The sequence below is a fragment of the Macaca thibetana genome, chromosome 19, assembly GCF_024542745.1.
Source record: "Macaca thibetana thibetana isolate TM-01 chromosome 19, ASM2454274v1, whole genome shotgun sequence".
Classification (NCBI taxonomy): domain Eukaryota; kingdom Metazoa; phylum Chordata; class Mammalia; order Primates; family Cercopithecidae; genus Macaca; species Macaca thibetana.
Window position 1 is genome coordinate 45,685,088 of NC_065596.1, and position 22,773 is coordinate 45,707,860.

General features: G+C 53.5%; 4 protein-coding genes across 9 annotated transcripts in view; 2 read left to right on the forward strand and 2 right to left on the reverse strand.

The window, feature by feature from the left end:
• The window catches only part of BCKDHA (branched chain keto acid dehydrogenase E1 subunit alpha), a 446,963-nt gene that overhangs the window by 107,018 nt on the left and 317,172 nt on the right, over nucleotides 1-22,773 (forward strand). The window contains exon 10 of one of the 4 annotated variants that reach the window (XM_050768473.1): nucleotides 405-973. In XM_050768473.1, the coding sequence (XP_050624430.1) occupies nucleotides 405-575 (171 nt within the window). In that variant the 3' untranslated portion in view covers nucleotides 576-973. Of the gene's footprint in view, nucleotides 1-404; nucleotides 2,052-11,791; nucleotides 11,811-17,435; nucleotides 17,440-22,773 lie in introns of those variants that run through there. The other 3 variants (XM_050768487.1, XM_050768474.1, XM_050768496.1) reach the window with 3 other exon arrangements.
• B3GNT8 (UDP-GlcNAc:betaGal beta-1,3-N-acetylglucosaminyltransferase 8) lies at nucleotides 1,329-4,270 on the reverse strand. The gene is made up of 2 exons (XM_050768517.1): nucleotides 3,264-4,270; nucleotides 1,329-2,790 (listed from the first exon to the last, which is right to left on the reverse strand). Exon 2 carries the CDS (start codon nucleotides 2,756-2,758, stop codon nucleotides 1,565-1,567), a length of 1,194 nt encoding a protein of 397 aa, XP_050624474.1. The 5' UTR covers nucleotides 2,759-2,790; nucleotides 3,264-4,270; the 3' UTR covers nucleotides 1,329-1,564.
• The window catches only part of DMAC2 (distal membrane arm assembly component 2), a 188,174-nt gene continuing 172,688 nt past the window's right edge, over nucleotides 7,288-22,773 (reverse strand). Inside the window, exons 2-7 of one of the 3 annotated variants that reach the window (XM_050768538.1) lie at nucleotides 15,989-16,036; nucleotides 14,038-14,231; nucleotides 11,565-11,645; nucleotides 9,049-9,185; nucleotides 8,784-8,946; nucleotides 7,288-8,369 (exon numbers count right to left, since the gene is read on the reverse strand). In XM_050768538.1, the coding sequence (XP_050624495.1) occupies nucleotides 8,192-8,369; nucleotides 8,784-8,946; nucleotides 9,049-9,185; nucleotides 11,565-11,645; nucleotides 14,038-14,231; nucleotides 15,989-16,006 (771 nt within the window). In that variant the 5' untranslated portion in view covers nucleotides 16,007-16,036 and the 3' untranslated portion in view covers nucleotides 7,288-8,191. The other 2 variants (XM_050768537.1, XM_050768539.1) reach the window with 2 other exon arrangements.
• Nucleotides 20,756-22,526, forward strand: ERICH4 (glutamate rich 4). Its single transcript, XM_050768571.1, has 2 exons — nucleotides 20,756-21,079; nucleotides 21,763-22,526. Exons 1-2 carry the CDS (start codon nucleotides 20,906-20,908, stop codon nucleotides 21,979-21,981), a joined length of 393 nt encoding a protein of 130 aa, XP_050624528.1. The 5' UTR covers nucleotides 20,756-20,905; the 3' UTR covers nucleotides 21,982-22,526.

The following is a 22,773-nucleotide window of genomic DNA, read 5'->3' on the forward strand; positions in this document are numbered from 1 at the left end:
CCGTGTGCAGTGTATGTGCCCTGCCCAGAATCAGTGTGCCACCCTCCCTGGCCTGGTCATTAGGAGCCAGGAGCCTTGCAACCCAGCAGTGAGGGCAGCACCCAGCATAGGGCAGCACTGTGCGTCCCGTCCCTGCCTTTCTCTGTGCCTCAGTTTCCTCATTGCTCAGCTGCCTACCTCTTAGGGCTGCTGAAAGCCTTAAATGAATCCACACACTTGCATAGCACCTGATCCCTGCTAGGATTTGGGGTTTTTCGTTACACCTCTGCTAGGATGATCATTTCCATTGTCCAGGTGGGAACACAAAGGCTTGGAGTGGTTAACTCCTTGCCGAGGCCCCGCAGGAGGAGGCAGGGCTCTGCATGGGAGGCCGGCTGCCTGCCCACTGCCCCATGTCCCCACAGGTGATGGAGGCCTTTGAGCAGGCAGAGCGGAAGCCCAAACCCAACCCCAACCTGCTCTTCTCAGACGTGTATCAGGAGATGCCCGCCCAGCTCCGCAAGCAGCAGGAGTCCCTGGCCCGCCACCTGCAGACCTACGGGGAGCACTACCCACTGGAGCACTTTGATAAGTGAGGCCTGCTCAGCCCACCCCCACCCGCCTTCAGCTACCCCGAGAGGTAGCCCACTCTAAGAGGAGCAGGGGGACCTGGCAGCACACTACCCTCTTCCCCAGTCAGCTCCCTCTAAAACACTCGGCGGCCCGGGCGGCTGCCGCTCTTCACCCCTGCTCCTCCAGGCTGTTACATTGTCGGGGGATAGTATCTGCTGCAGTTGCTGGGGCTCCGTCAGCCCCCCTTTTCACCTGTTGTTACAGTGCCTTCTCCCAGGGGCTGGGTGAGGGGGTGTACAGGACTAGAAGCCCCTCTGGGTATGGGGTGGACATGGCAGGCAGGTCAGCCTGTGGAACTTGCGCAGGTGCGAGTGGCCAGCAGAGGTCACGAATAAACTGCATCTCTGCGCCTGGCTCTCTACCACCTCTGGTCTCTGTTTCCTGGAGTTTGGGGGTGATTTGAGGCCACCCCCAGCTTCTCCACCTTAGATAAATAAGGTCAAGGCCCTTGAGATACCTACTTCCCCCGGAAGCTTTCGCAAGCTGGAAGGTTAGCTCCAGCAGACAGGATGGGGGTGGGGGGATCCTCCAGAGATGGTCTCCTGCTCTCTCACAGAATGGGGCAAGCCTGCTGTCCAGCAGAGTGACGGGGAGCCCAGCAGAGCTAGCCCTGCCCAGCAAGGGTGCAGGGGAGCGTCCAGGATGAAGGTCAGGGTGTGGCCAAGCCCTGCTCCTTACCACTCCAGGGCCCCACAGTGAAAAAACAACCCCAGGCCTCAGAGTGGGGAGTGCATGTTTTTCAAAAACAAAAGTAGGCAAAAACAGCCCACCAGCCCATCTTTCCTGCCCAGGCCCCTGGCTGGGGAGGCCAAGGAGTGGCTTAAGTTGTCCAGCTTCTAGGCCCTCCTCCCTCCCATCAAGACCTGGAAGGAGGGGCTGAGCCAGGGGCAGGCCCCAGAGGCCCAGGCCAGGGCCCGGGCCAGGTCAGCACCTCCGCCCTCCCCACCGAGAGTCAGCACTGGAGCCTTGGGTCTTGCAGTTGTTTCCAGAGCCGAATGCTGGCCTGAGGGCCCAGGGGCCGTACTAGCAGCAGGTTGCGGAAAGCGCAGTGGTCCGCAGTGCGGTCTGCTGGCCAGGCTGTGAGGAAGCCTGGGTGGGCCTGGGGCACCAGGCCCAGGGCTCGGATGCAAAGGCCAGTGTAGACGTCCTCAATGGGGAAGGGTGCCACACGGGCTGCCGCCCGCAGCAGCCAGGGTGCCAGGCGCCCGGCAATGACATAGCCACCCCCGCTTGCATAGGCTGGGTAGCCACCTTCGAAGAAGGACTCGGGCACGTAAAAGGGTCCTCCTGGCTTCCGGAGAGGCATGGCCTGCGTAAAGACCTCACCCAGGTAGAGGTTTCGGGCCGAGGCAGGTGGCAGGGCCCGCAGGTGAGCCAGCAGGGCAGGGGTGTGCACAAAGGCATCATCCTGGGCTCGCAGGACAAAACTCACGGCGGGGCAGTGGTGGCCCAGCCAGGCCAGCAGCAGCAGGTCTTTGAGCGTCTGGTTGAATGGGACGTCGAGGAAGTCCCAGAGCAGCAGGTCACTGTAGCGACGGCTCTCCCAGGCCACTAGTGAGTCTAGGTCAGGCCCTGCCTCACCCACCGGAGACCCTAGCAGGAAGAGCAGCCGGATCCCTGGAGCTGGACTGCCCCACGTCTCCCTCACGGCCTGTCGTTCTGCAAAGCGCCCTGGTTCTGACTTGACGGCCAACAGCAGGTAGGGGACATCAGTATCCGAGCAGCTGGAGACTTGGCCGCCACCACCTCCAGGCAGCCACTGTGGGAAGCTCCGGCAGGCTGCTGACAGCAGGAAACGGCGGAGGTCCTTGGGGTAGGAGGTGAAGTCAGGGATCTCGGCGGCGGCGGCGGCCCCCCAAGCCTGGCAGCCCCCCGTTTCTGTGCTGTCCCCACTGGGCAGGGACCCCAGCCGCCACTGCTGCTGGTTCCAGTAAGCGAAGGGCAGCGGGCCAGTCTGGCCCAGGCGGGCGGAGAGGTTGGCAGGTAGGGTGGGCTCGGGGTTGGCTGGCGTGGGGCCTGGCGGGGTGCCCCGAGGGCTGGGGTAGGCCTTGCTGAGCCGGGACTCGGATGTCCACTCGATGTACACTTTGAGGCCCAGGAGTGTGAGCAGTGCTGACAGGCAGAGAAGGCACTTGGGGCAGCGCATGACCTGGCCCAGGGAAGGGGCGGCCGCGGGAGCTACAAGGGAGCCACAGGGGAGCCACAGAGGCCATTGGGGTGTGGGGATGGGCCTCCAGAGAGGGCCCAGCCAGGGCCCAGGCAGACAGCTTCACAATCTCCCATAGTCCCTGCCAACCCCCGTAACAGCTTCTCTCAGTCCCAGATCCTAAACAGCTCCCCTGACCCAGGGACCCCGTTGGTCCTTATTCCTAGACCTAGGAATCCCCCATTCCAATCCCATTCCAGCACCCTGTTCTTCTCACTCCGTCCAAATGTTTCCACCTTCCTAAGAGCCCAAGGGTCTACCTCTTCCCTGTCTCCATCCAGGACAAGGGACCCTGCCGTCTATCTCCTCCCTCTCCCTCCATTTATCGCCCTCACCAGGAAATCAGGAGCACGATTCCTAGCTCCCTGGGGTTAGAAACCCAGCGTGCCTCCCGCAACATCCCCACCCCAGGGACAGGGGAACCAGGGATCCCACGCCTTTTTACCTCTGGGTCTGGCTCCCACCAGCTCCGGGTGCTGGCCTCAGGTCAGGCCTCAGCTCCCTCTGATCTGCCTGCCCCAGCCCCTGCGTTGTCGACCGGCCAGGCCCAGCCCTGCCCAGCCAGTCCAGAGGGGCGGGGAGGGGAGCGGAGCGGGAGCAGGGAGGGCCCCAGGGGCCGGGGCGGGGCTGAGGCAGAAGGGAGGGAGGGAGGGAGGAGGGCAGGAGGCCGACCTGAGAGATGGAGCTCTGGCGTGTTAGGGCTGGTTTCTGGTAAGACAGCTGGGAAGGGTGCAGGGGGCAGCCACAGAAACAAGACGGGGGCGTTGCGAGGCCTAGGAGGGGAGAACCAGGGCCTGGGGAGGGAGGGGGTACCAGGGAGGGTGAGACTGAGGGCTGGGCCTGGGCTGGGGAGTGTCAGAGTGACCAGGGTGAGGCAGGGTCCCACTGAGGCAGAGATGGGGAGGCTGAGAGGCTGGCACCCGGCGGCGCCCATGGCCAGGAGGCGGCAGTGAATGTGCTGAGTGGGAAGGGATCGGCGGGCCCGCCAGAGAGAGGGATGTTTGTTGTAGCTGCCCAGTCAGGGTGGTGGGGGGAAGGGGCTGGTGAGGAGGAGGAGAGACAGACATTGTGGAGAGGGAAGGGACGGCCCGGGAGCAGAGAGAGGAGAACTGGGGTGAGACAGGCGATGGAGAGAGCTGAGGGGGAGAGAGAGAAGACAGGAAAAGTGGGAAGGTGGCCAGGAGGGAGAGGGGGAGGGAAATGGAGATCCGAGAAAGATAAGGGGTTGCGGAAGCCCTGTGGGGTGCTCACGGGGGAAAGAGAGTTTGAGAGAGGCAGGTGGAGGAGGGCAGAGGGGAGGGACTCAGGCTTCTGAGCCAGACCTGGGGAGTGAGTGGCGGAGAGGGAGCCAAGGGGAAGAACAGGAGAGGAAAAGACTGGAGCTTCAAGGGCAATAGAGGGTGACAGGGTGGGGCCCACAGGGAACTCCGGCAGCTAAGCTGACCCCCTGTACCTCCTCCATCCTAAGCTGACCCCTGTACCTCCTCCACCCGGGCTGCCTGCCAGCAGGGTGGGAATCCGTTCCTACCTTACCCCCAACCTCCAGCCCTGGAGCCAGCCTCGCCCTGGGCCCCGCCCCTCCCCCAGGGGCGCTGTGACTCTGGGAACACTCACATCCAGCTCCCTGGGGCAGGAGAGGGTGTCTGCCTGTGTTTGCGTCCCTGCCCTCCAGAGGTCCCTGCTGTTGGTACTGCATCAGCTCTCTGAAGACCTCCCAAGACATGGGGTGGGACTAAGGGGCTCCCACTAAGCCTGGGCTGACCCCTTCACTCCACCCTTGTTTGGGGGCAGGCCTGTCCCCATCATGGCAGGAACCCAGTCTGTCAGCAGCAGCAGTTGATCTGTCCAGCCCTGATTTCCTCCCCCCAAGTTTGAATAATGGAGCCTGTGGGAACAGCTGGAGGAAGAGAGTGGGGAGGAAGTGGTGAATGTTAATGGAATAATAGCTGGAGTGGGAAATGACAGCTAGGGGCTGGGGGCAGGAGCCCGAGCACCTCCTGAGGGAGTCTGCAAGTTCACTCTACCCTGGGGCTGGGAGAGAGGGACTCCAGACCCCTGGGCTCATCTAGCTTCTGGGGGCAGGGGGCGCTGCTCTTCCTGGAAGCATTAGGAAGCTTCGGAGGGTGCCTTTCTTTTTGCCTTTGCCATGTGCCTCAGCCTGGGTCCAATCAGGAGAGAGAAACCACACAGGAATGGGAATAGGGAAAGTTCAATATACAGAATGATTAACTCTACCATGGGATTGGCCAGTAAGGGGTGCCTTCTTGGGGAACATGGTTGGAGGGTGGACATGCTGGTGGAACATGATCATTCCAATCCAACACTTCCATCTCCCCAAGCCTTGGGACTCCCCTCATCCATCTTACGCTAGGGCAGTTCTGGTCTCTCTGCCTCATTAACTTTAGGCCACTGTTGGATCCAAGTTCCGGTTAGGTACCCAAGCAAGCTATTAGAACCACGTCCAGCTGCACAAGGTAACCCATGAAATCCAGAAGCTCTGGAAAGCGCACTCATGCCAGTAAATTTGGCCTGAGCTAGTGTTACATCCACCCTCATTGGTGTCACATGCTTAAAATCCACTTCTGCATGCACTCCCCAAGTTTCTGACTCTGTATATTTGCGAAGCCTTGTCATTCTCATCGTGTAAAAGCTGGCACCTGTCTACCTGGAGCAAGCCGATTTGACCCTAGGTATTTATGGGTCTAGAGGCAGCAAGGGGCGCTTGTGGTGAGTCTTAAGAAGAAAGGGGTGTATCCGTTATTTCTGTGTAAGAGCTGGCCATGAGAAAAAAAACTGGGGTGGGACAGTGGCTCACCCCTATAATCCCAGTACTCTGGGAGGCCAAGAGGGGAGGATCACTTGAGCCCAGGAGTTTGAGACCAGCCTGGGCAACATAGTGAGATCTTATCTCTAATTAAGAAAAAAAAAAAAAAAAAGAATGGACAACCACTTTCAAGGTGTCTGCCCCTGGTGAGGTCATCACAAGATTTCTTCTTTTTTTTTTTTTTTTGAGACGGAGTCTCACTCTGTCACCCAGGCTGGAGTGCAGTGGTGTGATCTCCGCTCACTGCAAGCTCTGCCTCCCAGATTCACACCATTCTCCTGCCTCAGCCTCCCGAGTGGCTGGGACTACAGGCGCCTACCACCACGCCCGGCTAATTTTTTTGTATTTTTAGAAGAGATGGGGTTTCATCATGTTAGCCAGGATGGTCTTGATCTCCTGACCTCATGATCTGCCCGCCTTGGCCTCTCCAAGTGCTGGGATTACAGGCATGAGCCACCGCACCCGGCCTCTTTTTTTTTTTTGAGATAGAGTCTTGCACTATTGCCCAGGCTGGTGTGCAGTGGTGTGATCTCAGCTCACTGCAACCTCTCTGCCTCCTGGGTTTAAGTAATCCTCCTACTCGGGAGTGTTCAGCCTCCCAAGTAACTAGGATTACAGGCACCCGCCACCACGCCTAGCTAATTTTTTTGTATTTTTAGTAGAGATGGGGTTTTACTATGTTGGCCAGGCTGGTTTTGAACTTCTGACCTCATGATCCACCTTCCTTGGCCTCCTGAAGTGCTGGGATTACAGGCGTGAGCCCCTGCGCCGGGTCACATCACAGGGTTTCTAAGCAAAGGAAGGCTGGTAGGTTCCTCAGACACTGATAAGTCACTCGCTTGAAGTGACTTGGGGGTTCAAGATTGCCTGTTTACTCTGGGTCCAATTAGATGACCCCATTCCAAAGAAGTAAAAACTTTTGGGCCAGGCATGGTGGCTCGTACCTGTAATCCCAGCACTTTGGGAGGCTGAGGCAGGTGGATCACCTGAGGCCAGGAGTTTGAGAACAGCGTGGCCAACATGGCAAAATGCTGTCTCTACTAAAAATACAAAAATTGGCTTGGTGTGGTGGTGCACGCCTGTAATCCCAGCTACTTGGGAAGCTAAGGCAGGAGAATCGCTTGAAACCGGGAGGTGGAGGTTGCAGTGAGCCAAGAGATCGCACTACTGCACTCCAGCCTAGGCGACATAGTGAGACTGTATCAAAAACAAAATAACAAAAAACAACAAAAATGTGGGGGCTGTCATGGAAGCTGTCTAGTTCTCAGACTGTGACTTGAGCTGAGTTAGCAGACCCACGCTTGTCACTGTCTGTGGGCACTCGGGGCACTCTGGAGAATCCATCCAATACCCAGTCTTTAGAATTGTCACAACTACCACAGCTATTGAGCACAGCAGCCACAGGGGGTCCCAAGGCACGTGCCTCATCTCTGTCAACCACAGGCGCTTGTGGGATTATGATGCCATTGCATGCCTTGGGCCTCTGGCATCTGGTTTCCCATCAGCAAGAGCTCAGCACTGCGCCCAAGCCCAAAGGCACAACCAAACCAATCCTGGAATCCTATCTTAATAGTCTATTCCTGGGACACTCCAGGTATCAACTCTGTATTCATCAGGATGCAGTCAGGAGAGAAAAACCACAGAGTAACTTGAACAGGGAAAGTTTAATATAGAGAATTACTGGCTTTAACAGTGAACTGGAATGAGGGCTTCACTGGTGAAATGCTTCTGAATTGACTGGAAATCCATCTGGGGTGCTGGGGAATGTTACTCCCAGAGAGGTGCCTCAGTGGAGGTGCTGTGTCTCCTACGCAACTTCTGGGGGCTGGAGGGTGCCAAGGGCATCTGCTGACCGCCTGGTGCTTCAGGAGCTGGGTGCTGGGGAAGCCACACGCACCGCGGGGTCCAGAGGCGGAAGCACAACCAACAGGAACCAGGAAGGAGGCGCCTTTCCTCCTGTAATGCCTGTTTGGTGCCCTCTACTGACAAAGCTTATCCCCTTTCTAAAGAAACGCAGACCAAAAAAGCTGAATTTGGAATATAAAGTCAATAAATCCATAACCAGCAATACCATGGGGCCCGGGGTGTGCTGGCCTTTAGTGAGTGGGGCAAAGGATGCTGCACGTCCTGTAGTGAGCAGAGAGGCTCTGTACGGGGGAGAACCATCCCTGTAAAGTGTCAGTAGCAGCTCCTGTGTCAGTCAAGGGCCCTGCAAGAAATGGCAGTGCACTCACATAAGGACAGTTTGAGAAGAGTCTCTTGACAAGGTGAGTGTGGCTCTCTGCAGCTACTGACAGCCTGAGACTTTACCTCCCCAGGCCTGAAGAGGGGCATGGAAAGGGCTGTCTGAGGGTGACAGGAGCTGTGACCTTTAGCCAAGGGCAGCCAGGAATAAATACTGGACTTCATGCTCTCTCCCTGTGATTGGCCAGCACCATTCCCCCACCCCCATGTTGAGTGAAGACAAATGGAAGCCAGAAGTGTGGCGAGCTACCAGACATTCCATGCAGCCCGCTGAGAAGCCACTCGAGTGGGGACAGGGCTGAAGGCTAGGCAGGGACAGGGCTGGCTGTGTCCTGAGGCTGCTCCTCCGGCCCCAACTTCAGGCCCTCGGCCCAGTCGACCCCCACAACCTGGCAATTGGGCAGCATCTCCTCCACTAAGATCTGAGTGAGGCCTGGGTTGGACACGGCAGGGAGGTCCGAGATGTCCAGCCTGCGGAGGTTCCTGAAAAAGGGGGAGAAGGACAGGAAGCCAGTGTAAGGACAGTGTGTGTGTGTATAGGGAGGTACTGGCCCCAAATTTCAACCTTAGCTTCCTAAAATAAAATCTTTATAGCTGTCCAGGCACACGAAGCCCAGTGTGTTAACTGCAAATACGCAACTCTAGCTCCTACTGTTCTGCAACAGCATCGATATCATAGAGTTTTGACTAAAACAAAAAGGAAGAAAAACCAGGAGTCATTTAATTCTTCCAGAGACTCACTGTGACTGCTCATCTACCACAAATACTCTAGGTCTGTGATGGAGGTAGGGGGATATGAGAACTGCCCAACACTGCTCCTCCCCACTTCCTCTCCTGCATCTGTGTGAGGTGGGAGAGGTGCCTGCATATGGGGCCCAGCCTGAGCTGAGGTCTCACTGGAGGTGGTGGAGGCAGGCAAGGCCCCGTTCGGAGACGCGGGGACAACCGGCCAGCGAGAGCTCCTGCAACGAGTCGGCCAGTGGGTAGAGGCGGCTGAGACACCAGTCGTCCACGTGGGGGCAGCGCTGCAGCGACAAGGACTGGAGCTCCTTCAGGAGGACTGTGGTAGGGAGAGGGCAGGATGGCACCAGGGGCCTTTCTGAAGCCCATCACCAAAGGGAAAACGTGGAGGCCTGTCCCATCTCCACCCCACCGCACTCACGGAGGTTGTCCAGGCCCTCGTAGTTGATTTCACAGTCACTGGCATCCACAGCTTCGACAGGCACTTCCCGGAAATTCCAGAACTCTGGAGAGAAATGGCCATACTTATCTGGCCTGATCCACTCCTTGTCTCGAAACCTGGAAACGGGAGAGGGAGTGTCAGTAGGGCAGCCGAACCTGCCCCAGGCCTCCAGCCTCTTCGGAACCTTCCCCAGCCCTATATAATATGTATAGGTCACCCCTGACATAACTAACTCCATCTTAGAAAAAGACTCCATCTGGCTGTGCGCAGTGGCTCATGCCTGTTATCCCAGCACTTTGGGAGGCTGAGGTGGGAGAATCACTTGAGTTTAGGAGTTTGAGGACCAACCTGGGCAACATAGTGAGACCTCGTCTTCACAAAAAAATACAAAAATTAGCTGGGCTTGGTGGCTTGCACCTGTGGTCTCAGCTACTTGGGAGGCTGAGGTGGGAGGATTGCTTGAACCCAGGAGGTCGAGGCTGTAGTGAGTTGTGATCATGCCACTGTGCTCTAGCCTGGGAGACGCTGTCTCAAAAAAAAAAAAAAAAAAAGAATGTTTTGCCAATTTTACATACCTAGAAACTGAGGGTCAGCGAGATTACAGATAACATAAGAGCAAAAAGGTAAATGCAAGAATCCTGGTAGATGGGCAAAAGTTAAGGGACATTTTCAAACATGTATACTGTTTCTAAGGAAGTTGCCAGAGGAAGTGCTCAAACCAGACGGAGGGGTAGATGAAGTCTATGTGAACTGTCTTTTCCGAAAAAGAAAAAAGCAAAGGAAAGAGAAAGGGAAGGAGAAAGGAGGCGGGGAAGGAGGAAAGAAAGAAAAACAGTATTGGTGCTGCCGGTGGCTCACGTGAGCCTGTAATCCCCAGCACTTTGGGAGGCTGAGGTGGGTGGATCACTTGAGGTCAGGGGTTGGAGACGAGCCTGGCCAACACGGTGAAATCCTGTCTCTACCAAAAATACAAAAAATTAGCCAGGCATGGTGGTATGCGCCTATAATCCCAGGTACTTGGGAGGCTGAGGCAGGAGAATTGCTTGAACCCAGGAGGTTGCAGTGAGCCAAGATTGTGCCATTGCACTCCAGCCTGGGCGACAGAGCAAGACTCTGTCTCAAAGAAAAAAAAAAATATATTGAGCACATATGCATTGCTAGGCCTCTTACATCGCAAAATCACAGTCAATCTCTCACTCTCTCTGACAGGGTCTCACTGGGTAGCTGGGATTACAGGCATGCACTACCATGCCTGGGTAATTTTGTATTTTTGGTAGAGACGGATTTCACTATGTTGCCAAGGCTGATCTTGAACTCCTGGCTCAAGTGCTGTACCTGCCTTGGCCTCTCAAAGTGCTTGGGACTACAGGCGTGAGCTACCACGCCCAGCCATTATTATTATTATTTTGAGACAGAGTCTTGCTCTGTCGCCCATGCTGGAGTGCAGTGGCGCGATCTCGGCTCACTGCAACCTCTGCCTCCCGGCTTCCAAGGGATTTTCCTGCCTCAGCCTCCTAAGTAGCTGGGATTAGAGGCGTGCGCCACCATGCCAAACTAATTTTGTATTTTTAGTAGAGACAGGATTTCACCATGTTGGCTAGGTTGGTCTCGAACTCCTGACCTCAGATGATCCACCAGCCTCGGCCTCCCAAAGTGCTGGGATTACAGGTGTGGGCCACCATGCTCTGCCTATTATTATTTTTTGTGACAAGGCCTCACTCTATTGCCCAGGCTAGAGTTCAGTGGTGTGACTATAGCTCACTGTAGCCTCCTGGGCTAAAGCGATTCTCCTGCCTCAGCCTCCTGAGTAGTTGGGACCACAGGCATGTGCCACTGCACCTGGCTAATTTAAAATATTTTTTGTAGAGACAGGGTCTCACAAAACTGCTGAGGCTGGTCTCAAACTCCTGGCCTCAAGTGACCTTCCTGTCTCGGCCTCCCAAAGTGCTGGGATTACAGACATGAGCCACTGTGCCCAGCTCCGTTCAGTCTTTTTTTTTTTTGACACTTTTGAGACAGAGTCTTGCCCTGTCCCCTAGGCTGGAGTGCAGTGGTGCAATCTCGGCTCACTGCAACCTCCGCCTCCTGGGTTCAAGCGATTCTCCTGCCTCAGCCTCCCCAGTAGCTGGGATTACAGGCGCCCACCACCACACACCCAGCTAAGTTTTGTGTTTTTAGTAGAGACGGGGTTTTGCCATTTTGGCCAGGCTGCTCTCGAACTCCTAACCTCAGGTGATCCACCCACCTTGGCCTCCCAAAGCATTGGGATTACAGCCGTGAGCCACCATGCCTGGCCCCCATTCAGTCTTTATAGCAAAACTTGTAGGTTAGAAATGATCACCATCCCATTTTACACATGACAAAACTCAGGAACAAGTCCCAAGCCACACAGCCAGAAGGCGGCAGAGACCAGGGGACTCTGAAGCCTGTGTGACTGCAGAGCCTGGACGTTAGAGAGATACCCCACCACCTGCCCCCAGCCTTAGCGGTCATACTTGACTGCGCCTCCTTGCTTCAGGATGAAAAAGGCACCTGCACTGTATGGACCATGTTGCTCCTCCAGCCAGGTGAGGGATCTGCAGAAAAAACGGTAGCTAAGGGTGAGGCCTGGGGAGCATCACAGCCCTCACGATGCCCCAGTGCTGTTAAGAGGGGCAGAGTCCAGCAAACCAGGCATGCAGACAGACAGAGTCAGGCTGAAAATATATATTGCCCACCTACTAAGTGCTGGGCACTGGGGGCAAAGTGGTGACCAAGGCAGATAACATCCCTGCCCAGTCTGGAGATTAGTGCAGTAATCCAAGCCATTATACAGGGAGAAACAGATAACAACCCAGGAAATAACAGCAAATTGCAGAGAATGTCAATTCCATGACTAAATAAAGCAGAGAGGCTGACTGGGAGGGGTGGGGAGCAGAGGGGTGGGGACGGTGGAGGCTGAGTTTGGGTGTTAATTGGAGGAGGTGACATTTGAGCAGAGATTTGAGTGGTGAGAAGGAACAGAGTATAAAGGCTCAGAGACTCAAATTAGGATGGCTGAATAAATAAGAAATAGGGATGTTGCCGGGCGCGGTGGCTCACACCTGTAATCCCAGCACTTTGGGAGGCTGAGGCGGGAGGATCACGAGGTCGGGAGATCAAGACCACAGTGAAACCCCGTCTCTACTAAAAATACAAAAAAAATTAGCCAGGCGCGGTGGCGGGCACCTGTAGTCCCAGCTATTCAGGAGGCTGAGGCAGGAGAATGGCGTGAACATGGGAGGCGGAGCTTGCAGTAAGCCAAGATTGCACCACTGCACTCCAGCCTGGGCAACAGAGCGAGACTCGGTCTCAAAAAAAAAAAAAAAAAAAAAGAAAAAGAAAAAAAAAAGAAATTGGGATGTCATGCTGACAGGGGGCCAGTGGAGTCCTGGTCGGGGGGGTCTCAAAGCTCAGTAGGGGCTATGTTTTAGGCCTTGGAGATTGGTTCTCATTTGAAGGTTTTGAGCTGGTGATGATAAGATTCCTTGAGCTGCTTTGTAGATTATAAAAAAGTATGGGACAGGCCAGGTGTTGTGGCCTACACCGGTAATCCCAGCACTTTGGGGGGCTGAGGCAGGTGGATCATCTGAGGTCAGGAGCTCGAGGTCAGGAGCTCGAGACCAGTCTGGCCAACATGGTGAAACCCCAGCTCTACTAAAAATAGAAAAATTAGGCATGGTGGCGTGTGCCTGTAATCCCACCTACTTGGGAGGCTGAGGCGGGAGAATTGCTTGAACCCGGGAGGCGGAGGTTGCAGTGAGCCATGATCACACCACTGCACTCCAGCATGGGAGAACAGCGAGACTCCGTCTCAAACAAAACAAATTTTGGCCAGGCGTGGTGGCTTATGCCTGTAATCCCAGCACTTTGGGAGGCCGAGGCAGGCTGATCACCTGAGGTCAGGAGTTTGAGAGCAGCCTGGCCAACATGGCGAAAACCCGTCTCTACTAAAAATATAAAAATTTGCCGGGCCTGGTGGCAGGTGCCTGTAATCCCAGCTACTCGGAAGGCTGAGGCAGGAGAACTGCTTGAACCCGGGAGGCAGAGGTTGCAGTGAGCTTAGATTGTGCCACTGCACCCCAGCCTGGGAGACAGAGCAAGACTCCGTCTCGGGAAAAAAAGAAAAAAAAAAGAGTATAGGAACAAAAAACCAGTTATTGAGTGATTCAATTATAAAATGAAGGGACTTGGATCAGGTTATGAATGGTGAAGGCAGTGAGAACTGGTCAAATCAGAGATATTCTAGTATTTTATTGATGGTCTGGATGTGGAGGGCAGGGAAGCAAAGAGAGGAATTAGGGATGAATCCTTAGAATTTGGCCTGAACAGGCCAGGAACGGTGGTTCAGGCCTGTAATCCCAGCACTTTGGGAGGCCGAGGCAGGCAGATCACAAGGTCAGGAGATCGAGACCATCCTGGCTAACATGGTGAAATCCCATCTCTACTAAAAATACAAAAAATTAGCCGGGCGTGGTGGCGGGCACCTGGAGTCCCGGCTACTCGGGAGGCTGAGGCAGGAGAATGGCGTGAACCCGGCAGGCGGAGCTTGCAGTGAGCCGAGATTGCACCTGGGTGACAGAGACTCCGTCTCAAAAAAAAAAAAAAAAAAAGAAAAAAGAATTTGGCCTGAACAACTGGGTGGGCAGCACTAGTGTTTACTGGGATGGGAAGGCTTGGGAGTGAGCAGATGTTTTTTGGGGAGAAATCAGGGTTTGGTTTTAGCCATGTTAGGTTTGAGATGCCAGTTAGACTCTGAGTGGAGCTGGTGGGTGGCAAGCTGCCTATGTGAGCTGGAGTCCTTGAGAAGGGTACAGGTTGGAGATAGAGCTGCAAGAGACAACAAGGCTGGCACTGGAAGCCACAGTGCTGCCTGGGAATGGCAAGGACAGGACCTGGGTTCTGGTGGGCCAGGGTCTCCGCAGGGTCTTGCAGGCCAGGGATTCTCACCGATTTTTCAGATGCACCTTGGACATCTCCCTTTGGAGCAAGTAACCCCTCAGAGCCTCCACATCGTAGAAATGGTTGTTCAGGAACTGGAGCATCTTCCTTTCCTTCTTCTGATTGCCCTCTGGGACCACTGCCCCACCCAGGCGATGGATGCCCCTGGTCCCATTCCACATGGGGGCCACCAGGCGCAGGGACTGGGGAGGGGGAGAGGAAAGGAGCTGAGCCTGGAGCCTCCTGGGAGACACAGAGCTGGATCCCCCAGTTCTTGCTCCATGAACCTCAATCCCTCTGATTCCCAACTCGCCCTAAGTTCTTCCTTCAAAACTTCAAAATTGTCTGAGATTCCAAAAATTTTCCCATGTTTTTTCCAAGTTCCTCCTCCCCTTAGTCAACCCTAAATTCTCTCCTTGACTAGGCATATACTGTTGATTTTCCTAAATTCTTCCTCTAACTTTCCCCCAAACTCTTATTACTCAAAACCTGCATTATTTGACCTCTTAATTTCCCATAGATTTGCCCCTTAATTACCCAGTTCTTCTCCTGGGGTTTTCCCGTTTTCCCAAATGACTTCTTTCACCAAAATATAATCTTAAAAACGTATCTCCAAACCTCATGGAGAGGGCGCTCTGAGCAATCCCTAAACCCAACCAAGCTTGTCCAATCCGCCGCCTGTATGCAGCCCAACACAAATATGCAAACTTTCTTAAAACATTAGGAGGATTTTTTTGTGTGATTTTTTTTTTTTTTGAGACGGAGTCTCGCTGTGTCTCCCAGGCTGGAGTGCAGTGGCGTGATCTTGGCTCACTGCAAGCTCCGCCTCCCGGGTTCACGCCATTCTCCCGCCTCAGCCTCCCAAGTAGCTGAGACTACAGGCGCCCGCCACCACGCCCGGCTAGTTTTTTATATTTTTAGTAGAGACGGGGTTTCACCATGTTAGCCAGGATAGTCTCGATCTCCTGACCTCGTGATCCACCCGCCTCGGCCTCCCAAAGTGCTGGGATTACAGGCGTGAGCCACCGCGCCCGGCCTTTTTTTTTTTTTGACTCAGCAGTTATGGTTAGTGTATTTTATGTGTGGCCCAAGACAATTCTTCTTCTTCGAACAACGTGGCCCAGGGAAGCCAAAAGATTGGACACCCCGAACCGAGAAGGGTAAAAAAAGCATGAGCTTTGAAGAAGAGAGTAAGAAAGTGGAGAGGTGTGGCCACAGGGAAGAAGCCCCCACACGCTTCAATTTTGCTTTCAAGGTCTCCTCTTAATCTACCCCAGTTTCTCTTTGCTTTAACCAATTTTTTTTTTTCAAATTCTGTCGATAATTTTACCCACACCCTTATTTTCCTTAAAAATTTGAAGCTGCCAACCTCTTTAATTTTCCCTAAATTCATTCCTTGATTTTACCCAATTCTTTCTAAATCCTCTGAAAGAATATCTCAAATTCTGCTCTTAATTTCACCCAGATCATGCCCTTGGAACCCCCAAATTGACCTCTTGGTTCCCCCGCCCATCATGCTTTTGAGTTTTCTGTAAAAATTAGGCAATTTCCCACGAACTTTTCTTACATTTATCCTTCGGTCTCCTAGGACCAAATCCCACATCCTTAATCCCTTTCAAGCCCTCTTATCCTACAGGCCCCACCCTTGCCTGTCCATTAGCTCCTTGTGTCATCCCTCCCTCTGATTGGTTAGTCGCGTCGCTCTTCGGAGGTCACTCCCTCATCCCCACTGGATACACTCAGCCAAGTCCCTGCCTCGCTAAAGCGTCTCCTCCGCCTGCGACCCCCACAGATCCTTCCTGGCCCCCAATAGCCACAGGTTTGCACTCCCAGTACGGGGCTTGCCAGTCTTAGCCCGCTGCCTCACGGCTTTTTGCTCTCGTGGCCGCCAACAGAGGCTTGAATGCGGAGGCTGCAGAGCGGACTTCAAATTTAGGGCTCTAGAACTCCGGTCACTTACCACCCAGGGAGCCGCCATCTTGCTAAGATTACGTAACCGGAAGGGGTCGGTCTTATCCGACTAGCCTGGGCCAGGGCGAACTTATTCTCCTGTGGCCACGCCCCGCGTTTTCTAACCGTCCTCTTAAAGGTGCACGCACTTTTTACTCTCCTAGGGTTTAGGGATTGCTCACAGCGCCCTCTCTCTGAGCTTCAAAACCAGACACAGGTCGGGCGCGGTGACTCACGCACCTGTGAGCCCAGCACTTTGTGGAGGCTGAGGCGAGCGCATCGCTTGAAGCCAGAAGTTCAAGACCAGCCTGGGCAACATAGGGGAGACCTTATCTCCACAAAAAAATAGGGAAACAAAAAATAGAATATTAGCCGGGCATGGTGGTGCATGCCTGTGGTCCCAGCTACTTATGAGGCTGAGGCGGGAGGATGCTTGAGCCAGGGAGGTCGAAGTTGCAGTGAGCTGTGATTGCGCCACTGCACTCCAGCCTGGGCGACACAGCAGACGCTGTCTCTTAAAACAAAAAGTTGAAAAACAAAACAAAACAAAAAAACAGGACTCCACAATCTTTCCCTAGGAGAAGATGGGGTGTCCTTCCCGGCAGAGTCTCTTTCTTTCGTGACTGCAATTGCAGTCTCCCTGAGCTTTCTTGTTCTTCCAGCTTCCTCTTTAAAACAGGGAATGAGGGGGCCGAAAAGCTGACCACGTCATTTTTTAAAATTAGGGTCAGGTAAGAGAAAGAGTGGGTGAAGAGGTTAGACTTCAAGGTTAGAGACTGAGGTGAGATCTCAAGACCAGTTCGGAGTTCAAAGCTAGATAGCAGCATGCAGAGCCATTGTGAAGTCTTGTGGATAGCAGTATTCATTCATTCATTCCAAGAATATTTACTGAGCACTTACCACATGATGGCAGGCACTGTTCTAGGTGCTGAGATTACCATAGTGAGCAGGACAGACCCAGTCCCTCTCTCAGGGAGTCAACATTCTGGGCTGGGACACATGGATATGGGAGAGGATGGATAAGAAACAAAGGAATCAGCAAGATAATTTTGATAATAAGCAGATTAAAAAAAAGTGACTGGGGCGTAGGGCCATCAGCAAAGGCCTCTCTGAAGAGGTGACATTGAAGTGGAAGTGAATGATAAGGAAAGAGCCATTCAAAGATCTAAGGGAAAAGAGCTGCAGGGAGAGGTAGCCTCTAGAGCAGAGAGGCCTTGAGGTGGGAACCAGCTTGTAGACAGAGATACGAGACTGGGTTAAGAAGTGGGCAGGGGCTGACGGTGCAGGCCTGGTAGGGTTTTATTCTATTCACAGTGGGAAGAAGGGAGTGTTAAAATCGGATTTACGTTTTGTAAAGATTCTCTCTGCCAGGTGGAGAATGTACCTTAGAGCAGTGGTCCCCAACCGTTTTGTTACCAGGGACTGGTTTCGTGGAAGACAATTTTTCCATAGACCAGGGGGCAGGATGTGGGGTGGGGATGGTTTTGGGGTGAAACTGTTCCACCTGAGATCATCAGGCATTAGATTCTCATAAGGAGCAGGCAACCTGGATCCCCCACAGGCACAGTTCACAGTAGGGTTTGCCTCCTATGAGAATCTAATGCCACCGCTGATCTGACAGGAAGCGGAGCTCAGGCGGTAATGCTCACTTACCTGCTGCTCATCTCTTGCTGTGTAGCCCAGATCGTAACAGGCCAGGGGCTGGTACTGGTTCTCGGCCCAGGGATAGGAGAACCTTGTCTTAGAGGGCAAGGGTGGACGCAGGGGACCAGTACAAGAGGCTACTGTAACAGTCTAGGCAAGAGATGAATGGGGATGGGGCAGAGGAAATGGTGAGAAGTGCTCAAATCCTGGATCTGTTTTGAAGGTTAAGCCAATAGATTGAGAAACTAAAAGCAGACTGGCATGGCTGTGCACATGAGGAAACTGAAAGAGCAGCAGGTTTAGGAGGGTGAGTGTGGCGGCTGAATAACGGACCCTCTCCCCCAGATACTCATACCTGTGAATCCCTGGATGCTGTGACTGTGTTACTTTCTATGGTAAAAGGGACTTGGGGCTGGGCGCGGTGGCTCACGCCTGTAATCCCAGCACTTTGGGAGGCCGAGGCGGGTGGATCACCTGAGGTCGGGAGTTCGAGACCAGCCTGGCTAACATGGTGAAACCCAGTCTCTACTAAAAGTACAAAAATTAGCTGGGTGTGGTGGTGCATGCCTGTAATCCCAGCTACTCTGGAGGCTGAGGTGGCAGGGTCGCTTGAACCTAGGAGGTGGAAGTTGCAGTGAGGTTGCAGTGAGCCGAGATTGTGCACTGCACTCCAGCCTGGGTGACAAAGTGAGACTCTGTCTCCAAAAGGGACTTTGAAGACGTGACAAAGTTAAGAATCTTGAGATGGGAGATTACCCTTACCATGGGCAATTGGGTAGGTCCAATATAATCACAAGGGGCCTCTCAGAGGGAGACAGGAGGGTCAGCATCAACAGGAGATGTGATGATCATAGATAGAGAAGGTTGGGGTGATGAAGGAAGGGGCTAAGAGCCAAGGAAGGCAGGTGGCTTGCAGAAGCTGGAAGAGACTAAGAAATAGGCAGTCTTCTAGAGACTCAAGAAGCGACCCAGCCCTGTGCACCCACCTTAGACTTCTGACCTCCAGAACTGTAACGGTGACTTTGTGTTGTTTTAAGATTGTGGTCATTTTTTTTTTTTTTTTTTTTTTTTTTTTTTTTTTTTTTTTTTTTTTTGAGACGGAGTCTCGCTCTGTCGCCCAGGCTGGAGTGCAGTGGCTGGATCTCAGCTCACTGCAAGCTCCGCTTCCCGGGTTTACGCCATTCTCCTGCCTCAGCCTCCCGAGTAGCTGGGACTACAGGCGCCCGCCACCTCGCCCGGCTAGTTTTTTGTATTTTTAGTAGAGACGGGGTTTCACCATGTTAGCCAGGATGGTCTCGATCTCCTGACCTTGTGATCCGCCCATCTCGGCCTCCCAAAGTGCTGGGATTACAGGCTTGAGCCACCGCGCCCGGCCGATTGTGGTCATTTGTTACAGCAGCAACAGGAAATGCGTCCGATGATGGGGCTCCCAACTGAGAGTTCTGTGTTGACCACATTCACGTTGAGGTGTCTGAGACACCCTGGTGGAGCTGAAGTAGAGGAGCGGCAGGACTCATTTCCTGGTCCTGACAGGATAGAATAAATAAAGTGTCCGGAACCAGCAAATGACATAAAGGCAACCTCTAGTTGCCCTCACTGCTCATCGGCTTAAGGCACTCCCACCAGCGCCATGACAGTTTACAAATGCCATGGCAACACCCAGAAGTTACTACCCCTTTTCTAGATTTCTGAATAGCCCACCCCTTAATTTGCGTGTAGTTAAAAGTGAGTATAAATACTGCCAGCCCACAGCCCACGTGCTGCTACTCTGGGTAGCCTTACTCTGCCAGGAGCTGTCCTTCTGCTGTACACAGCCGCTTCAGTAAACCTGCTTTCTTCCACGGCTTGCTCCCTTGCTCTTGAATTCTTGGCTGAGTGGAGCCAAGAAACCTCCAGGGCTAAGCCCCAATTTGGGGACTCACCTGCCCTTCATCAGGGCTGCAGAATTAGGGTGTGGAACTCAAGGGAGAGATCAGGACTGAGACCAAACATTTGGAAGCCAGTGACATATACATGAAATTGGCTGGGACTGGTGGCTCACGCCTGTAATCCCAGCACTTTGGGAGGCCGAGGTAGGCAGATCACCTGAGGTCAGGGGTTTGAAACCAGCCTGGCTAACATGGTGAAACCCCGTCTCCACTAAACATACAAAAATTAACCAGGTGTGGTGGCGTGCACCTGTAACCCCATCTGCTCAGGAGGCTGAGGCAGGGGAATCGCTTGAACCCGGGAGGCAGAGGTTGTAGTGAGCCAAGATTGCACCACTGCAGTCCAGCCTGGGTGACAGAGCGAGACTCCGTCTCAAAAAAAAAAAAAAATTATCTATATAATTTAATTAATTCATTCATTTATTTATTTTGAGATGGAGTCTTGCTCTGTCGCCAGGCTGGAGTGCAGTGGTGTGATCTCGGCTTTCCGCAACCTCTGCCTCCCGGGTTCAAGCTATTCCGCTGCCTCAGCCTCCAGAGTAGCTGGGACTACAGGCGCACACCAGCATGCCTGGCTAATTTTTTGTATTTTACTAGAGACGGAGTTTCACCCTGTTGCCAGGATGGTCTAGATCTCCTGACCTCGTGATCTACCATTATATATATATATATATAAGCACCTTGGGTCTGAAGGAAGGGTTCAAGGCCGAGAGAGGCCTGCAGTGCTTCCCAGACTTTTCCACAGCAGAAGCCCCACCCTCAGCAAGGATGATATACCCATAGGCAAGTCCAGGGTCAGCAGAATTGGCTGCTCGGCCCTAGGCCAGCAGCCTGGACACAGGCACTCCAGCTGAGGGATTGCTCTGTTGGTGCCCCTGGGAGCCATTCCTGCCCCCAAAGGCACACTGGTGGGAAAGCCCTGGGATGACCTGCGCTGGGAGGACAAGCAAGAACCAAGCTATGGGGAAGCCAGAGGTCAAATGGAGGCTGAGGAGAGGCTGGAGAGGTGGTGGTGGTGGGGGGCAGGTGGAAGGACAGAGGGTGCCAGGCATCTACAGACACTGAGCGCCCCTGAGGGGTCAGACCTGAGATAGGCAGGGAGGGGCAGAGTTTGACCTCTGCAAGAGGCTGTGTTTGAACCCTTTGAGCAGAGTTGAGGTCAGACTTCAGAAGGAAAAACAAAAGCACAAGGCCAGCTGATTTTCTCTGAAGAGTGGACTTTGGGATACCTTTGCCAGGAACCCCCATCCCACTCCCTCTGCCCTTTACTCTCCACCACGCACACAGCTCCCCGGGGGACTGGGCCACCCTGGACCTTGCTACTTCCTGCTCCTGGCAGCCATAGCTCAGAGACCATGGAGCTGTGGAGGCAGCTGAGTCAGGCTGGACTGGTGCCTCCGGGGCTGGGCCCACCCCCCCAGGCCTTGAGGGAGGTCCCACCAGTGGAAATCCCTGGGCAGACCCTCAGGACTGCAGGGACAGACACTGGAGGTGCCTGGGATAGTCTGCTGTGGATCAGGGAGGAGCTGGTGAGTGAGGGGTTTGGAAGGGAAAGAGAGAGAGAGAGAGTAAATGAGAATGAATGGAAATGAAGGAAAATAGAGAGGGCCAGAGATTGAAAGACAGAATCTGAGAGACAGAAGCAGAGACATGAGAGGCATGTACAGACAGAAAGACAGACAGAGAGTGAGGGACAGGAACAGAGGTGGGACAGGGAGATCCCAAAAGAGAGGGGCAGAGGTGGGAAGCAGAGACTGAGAGCGGGAACAGAGACGGGGGACTCAGACTGAATTTGAGAAAGTTGAGGAGGGCGGAGACAGGGCAAGCGAGAGAAAGAGAGCCAAAGGCAGGGGCAGAGAAATAGCAAAACAGAGACAGAGAGACAGGGGCATGGAAAGACAAAAAATAAATGGGGACAGAGACAGACAAAGGGAAACAGAGACAGAGATAGATAAGAGAGGGAGGAGACATATTACTGAGAAACAGAGAGAGAAGTCAGGGACAACGAAATGGAGAGACAAAGACAGGGACAGAGTTAGAGATCAAGATACACTCTGAGAAGCAGGAAGGCAGTTAGGATCCATTGGCACAGTGAGGATCCTGCCCAGGCACCATGGCCAGGACATGAGTTGGGACCTGCTCTCATCCAGGCCCTGGCGAGACCCTTGCTCTCTGGGGTGGCATCCCTGTGACGTCCCCTTCCTACCGGCAGGAGAACCTGCGCCGAGTTGATGTCCAGCTGCTGGGACAGCTGTGCAGCCTGGGGCTGGAGATAGGGGCGCTGCGGGAGGAACTGGTCACCATATTGGAGGAGGAGGAGGAGAGCAGTGAGGAAGAGGAGGAGGATCAAGAGCCCCAGTGGAAGCAGGAGGAGGAACACCTGGAGGCCTGCCCAGCTCCACACCCCCCTGACTTTGAGATGATGATCTGAGGCTCTGCCAGTGCATTTAGGTTGACATACAAATTAGATGCAAATGTATGCAAAGGGGAGGGGAGATTTGCAGGTCAAATCAGATGTGGAATCAAGTATACCCCTTTAGTAAGTGCTTTCTCTGAAGATGCCTGCAATGAGATTTAGACATTGGCCTGTGAGCTATGGGTGTGTTGGCAGATGACATGAGGATGTGTTTGGAGGTGATGTGGGAGGTTGTAGAGAAGTTGCAGGTGCTTTTGCAGATGAGCCTCAGCTGTGCTGCTGAGATGGGGTCTCTGCAAATGTGATGGTGATGCATACAGATGGGATTTCAGATCAACGCTGTCCAGTGTGGTAGACGGACAGCAGACACACATGGCTATTTAGTGCTTGAAACATGGGGAGTCCAAATTGAGATGTGCTGTGAGTGTAAAATACACAACAAATATTAAAGGCTTAGTATGATGAAAATAACATAAGACATCTCAATCATGTTTAGATTAATTACTTGTTGAAATAATATTTTGATCATATCAGTAGTAGTAAAAATATTACTAAAATTATTTTCACCTGTTTTTAAATTTTGTTGTGTGTGCTGTTCCCCTCCCTGTGTCCATGTGTTCTCATTTTTTTTTTTTTTTTGAAATGGAGTTTGGCTCTGTTGCCCAGGCTGCAGTGCAGTGGCATGATCTCGGCTCATTGCAACCTCCACCTCCTGGGTTCAAGCTATTCTCCTGCCTCAGCCTCCTGAGTAGCTGGGATTACAGGCACGCGCCACCACACCCAACTAATTTTTGTGTTTTTAGTAGA

What these genes read in the sequence shown, in the direction of transcription:
- B3GNT8 (XM_050768517.1), bottom strand. Translation starts at nt 2,758, where the DNA reads ATGCGCTGCCCCAAGTGCCTTCTCTGCCTGTCAGCACTGCTCACACTC.
- ERICH4 (XM_050768571.1), top strand. Translation starts at nt 20,906, where the DNA reads ATGGAGCTGTGGAGGCAGCTGAGTCAGGCTGGACTGGTGCCTCCGGGG. An exon ending in TGTGGATCAGGGAGGAGCTG is followed by an intron (nt 21,080 to 21,762) that starts GTGAGTGAGGGG and finishes TCCTACCGGCAG; the next exon opens with GAGAACCTGCGCCGAGTTGA.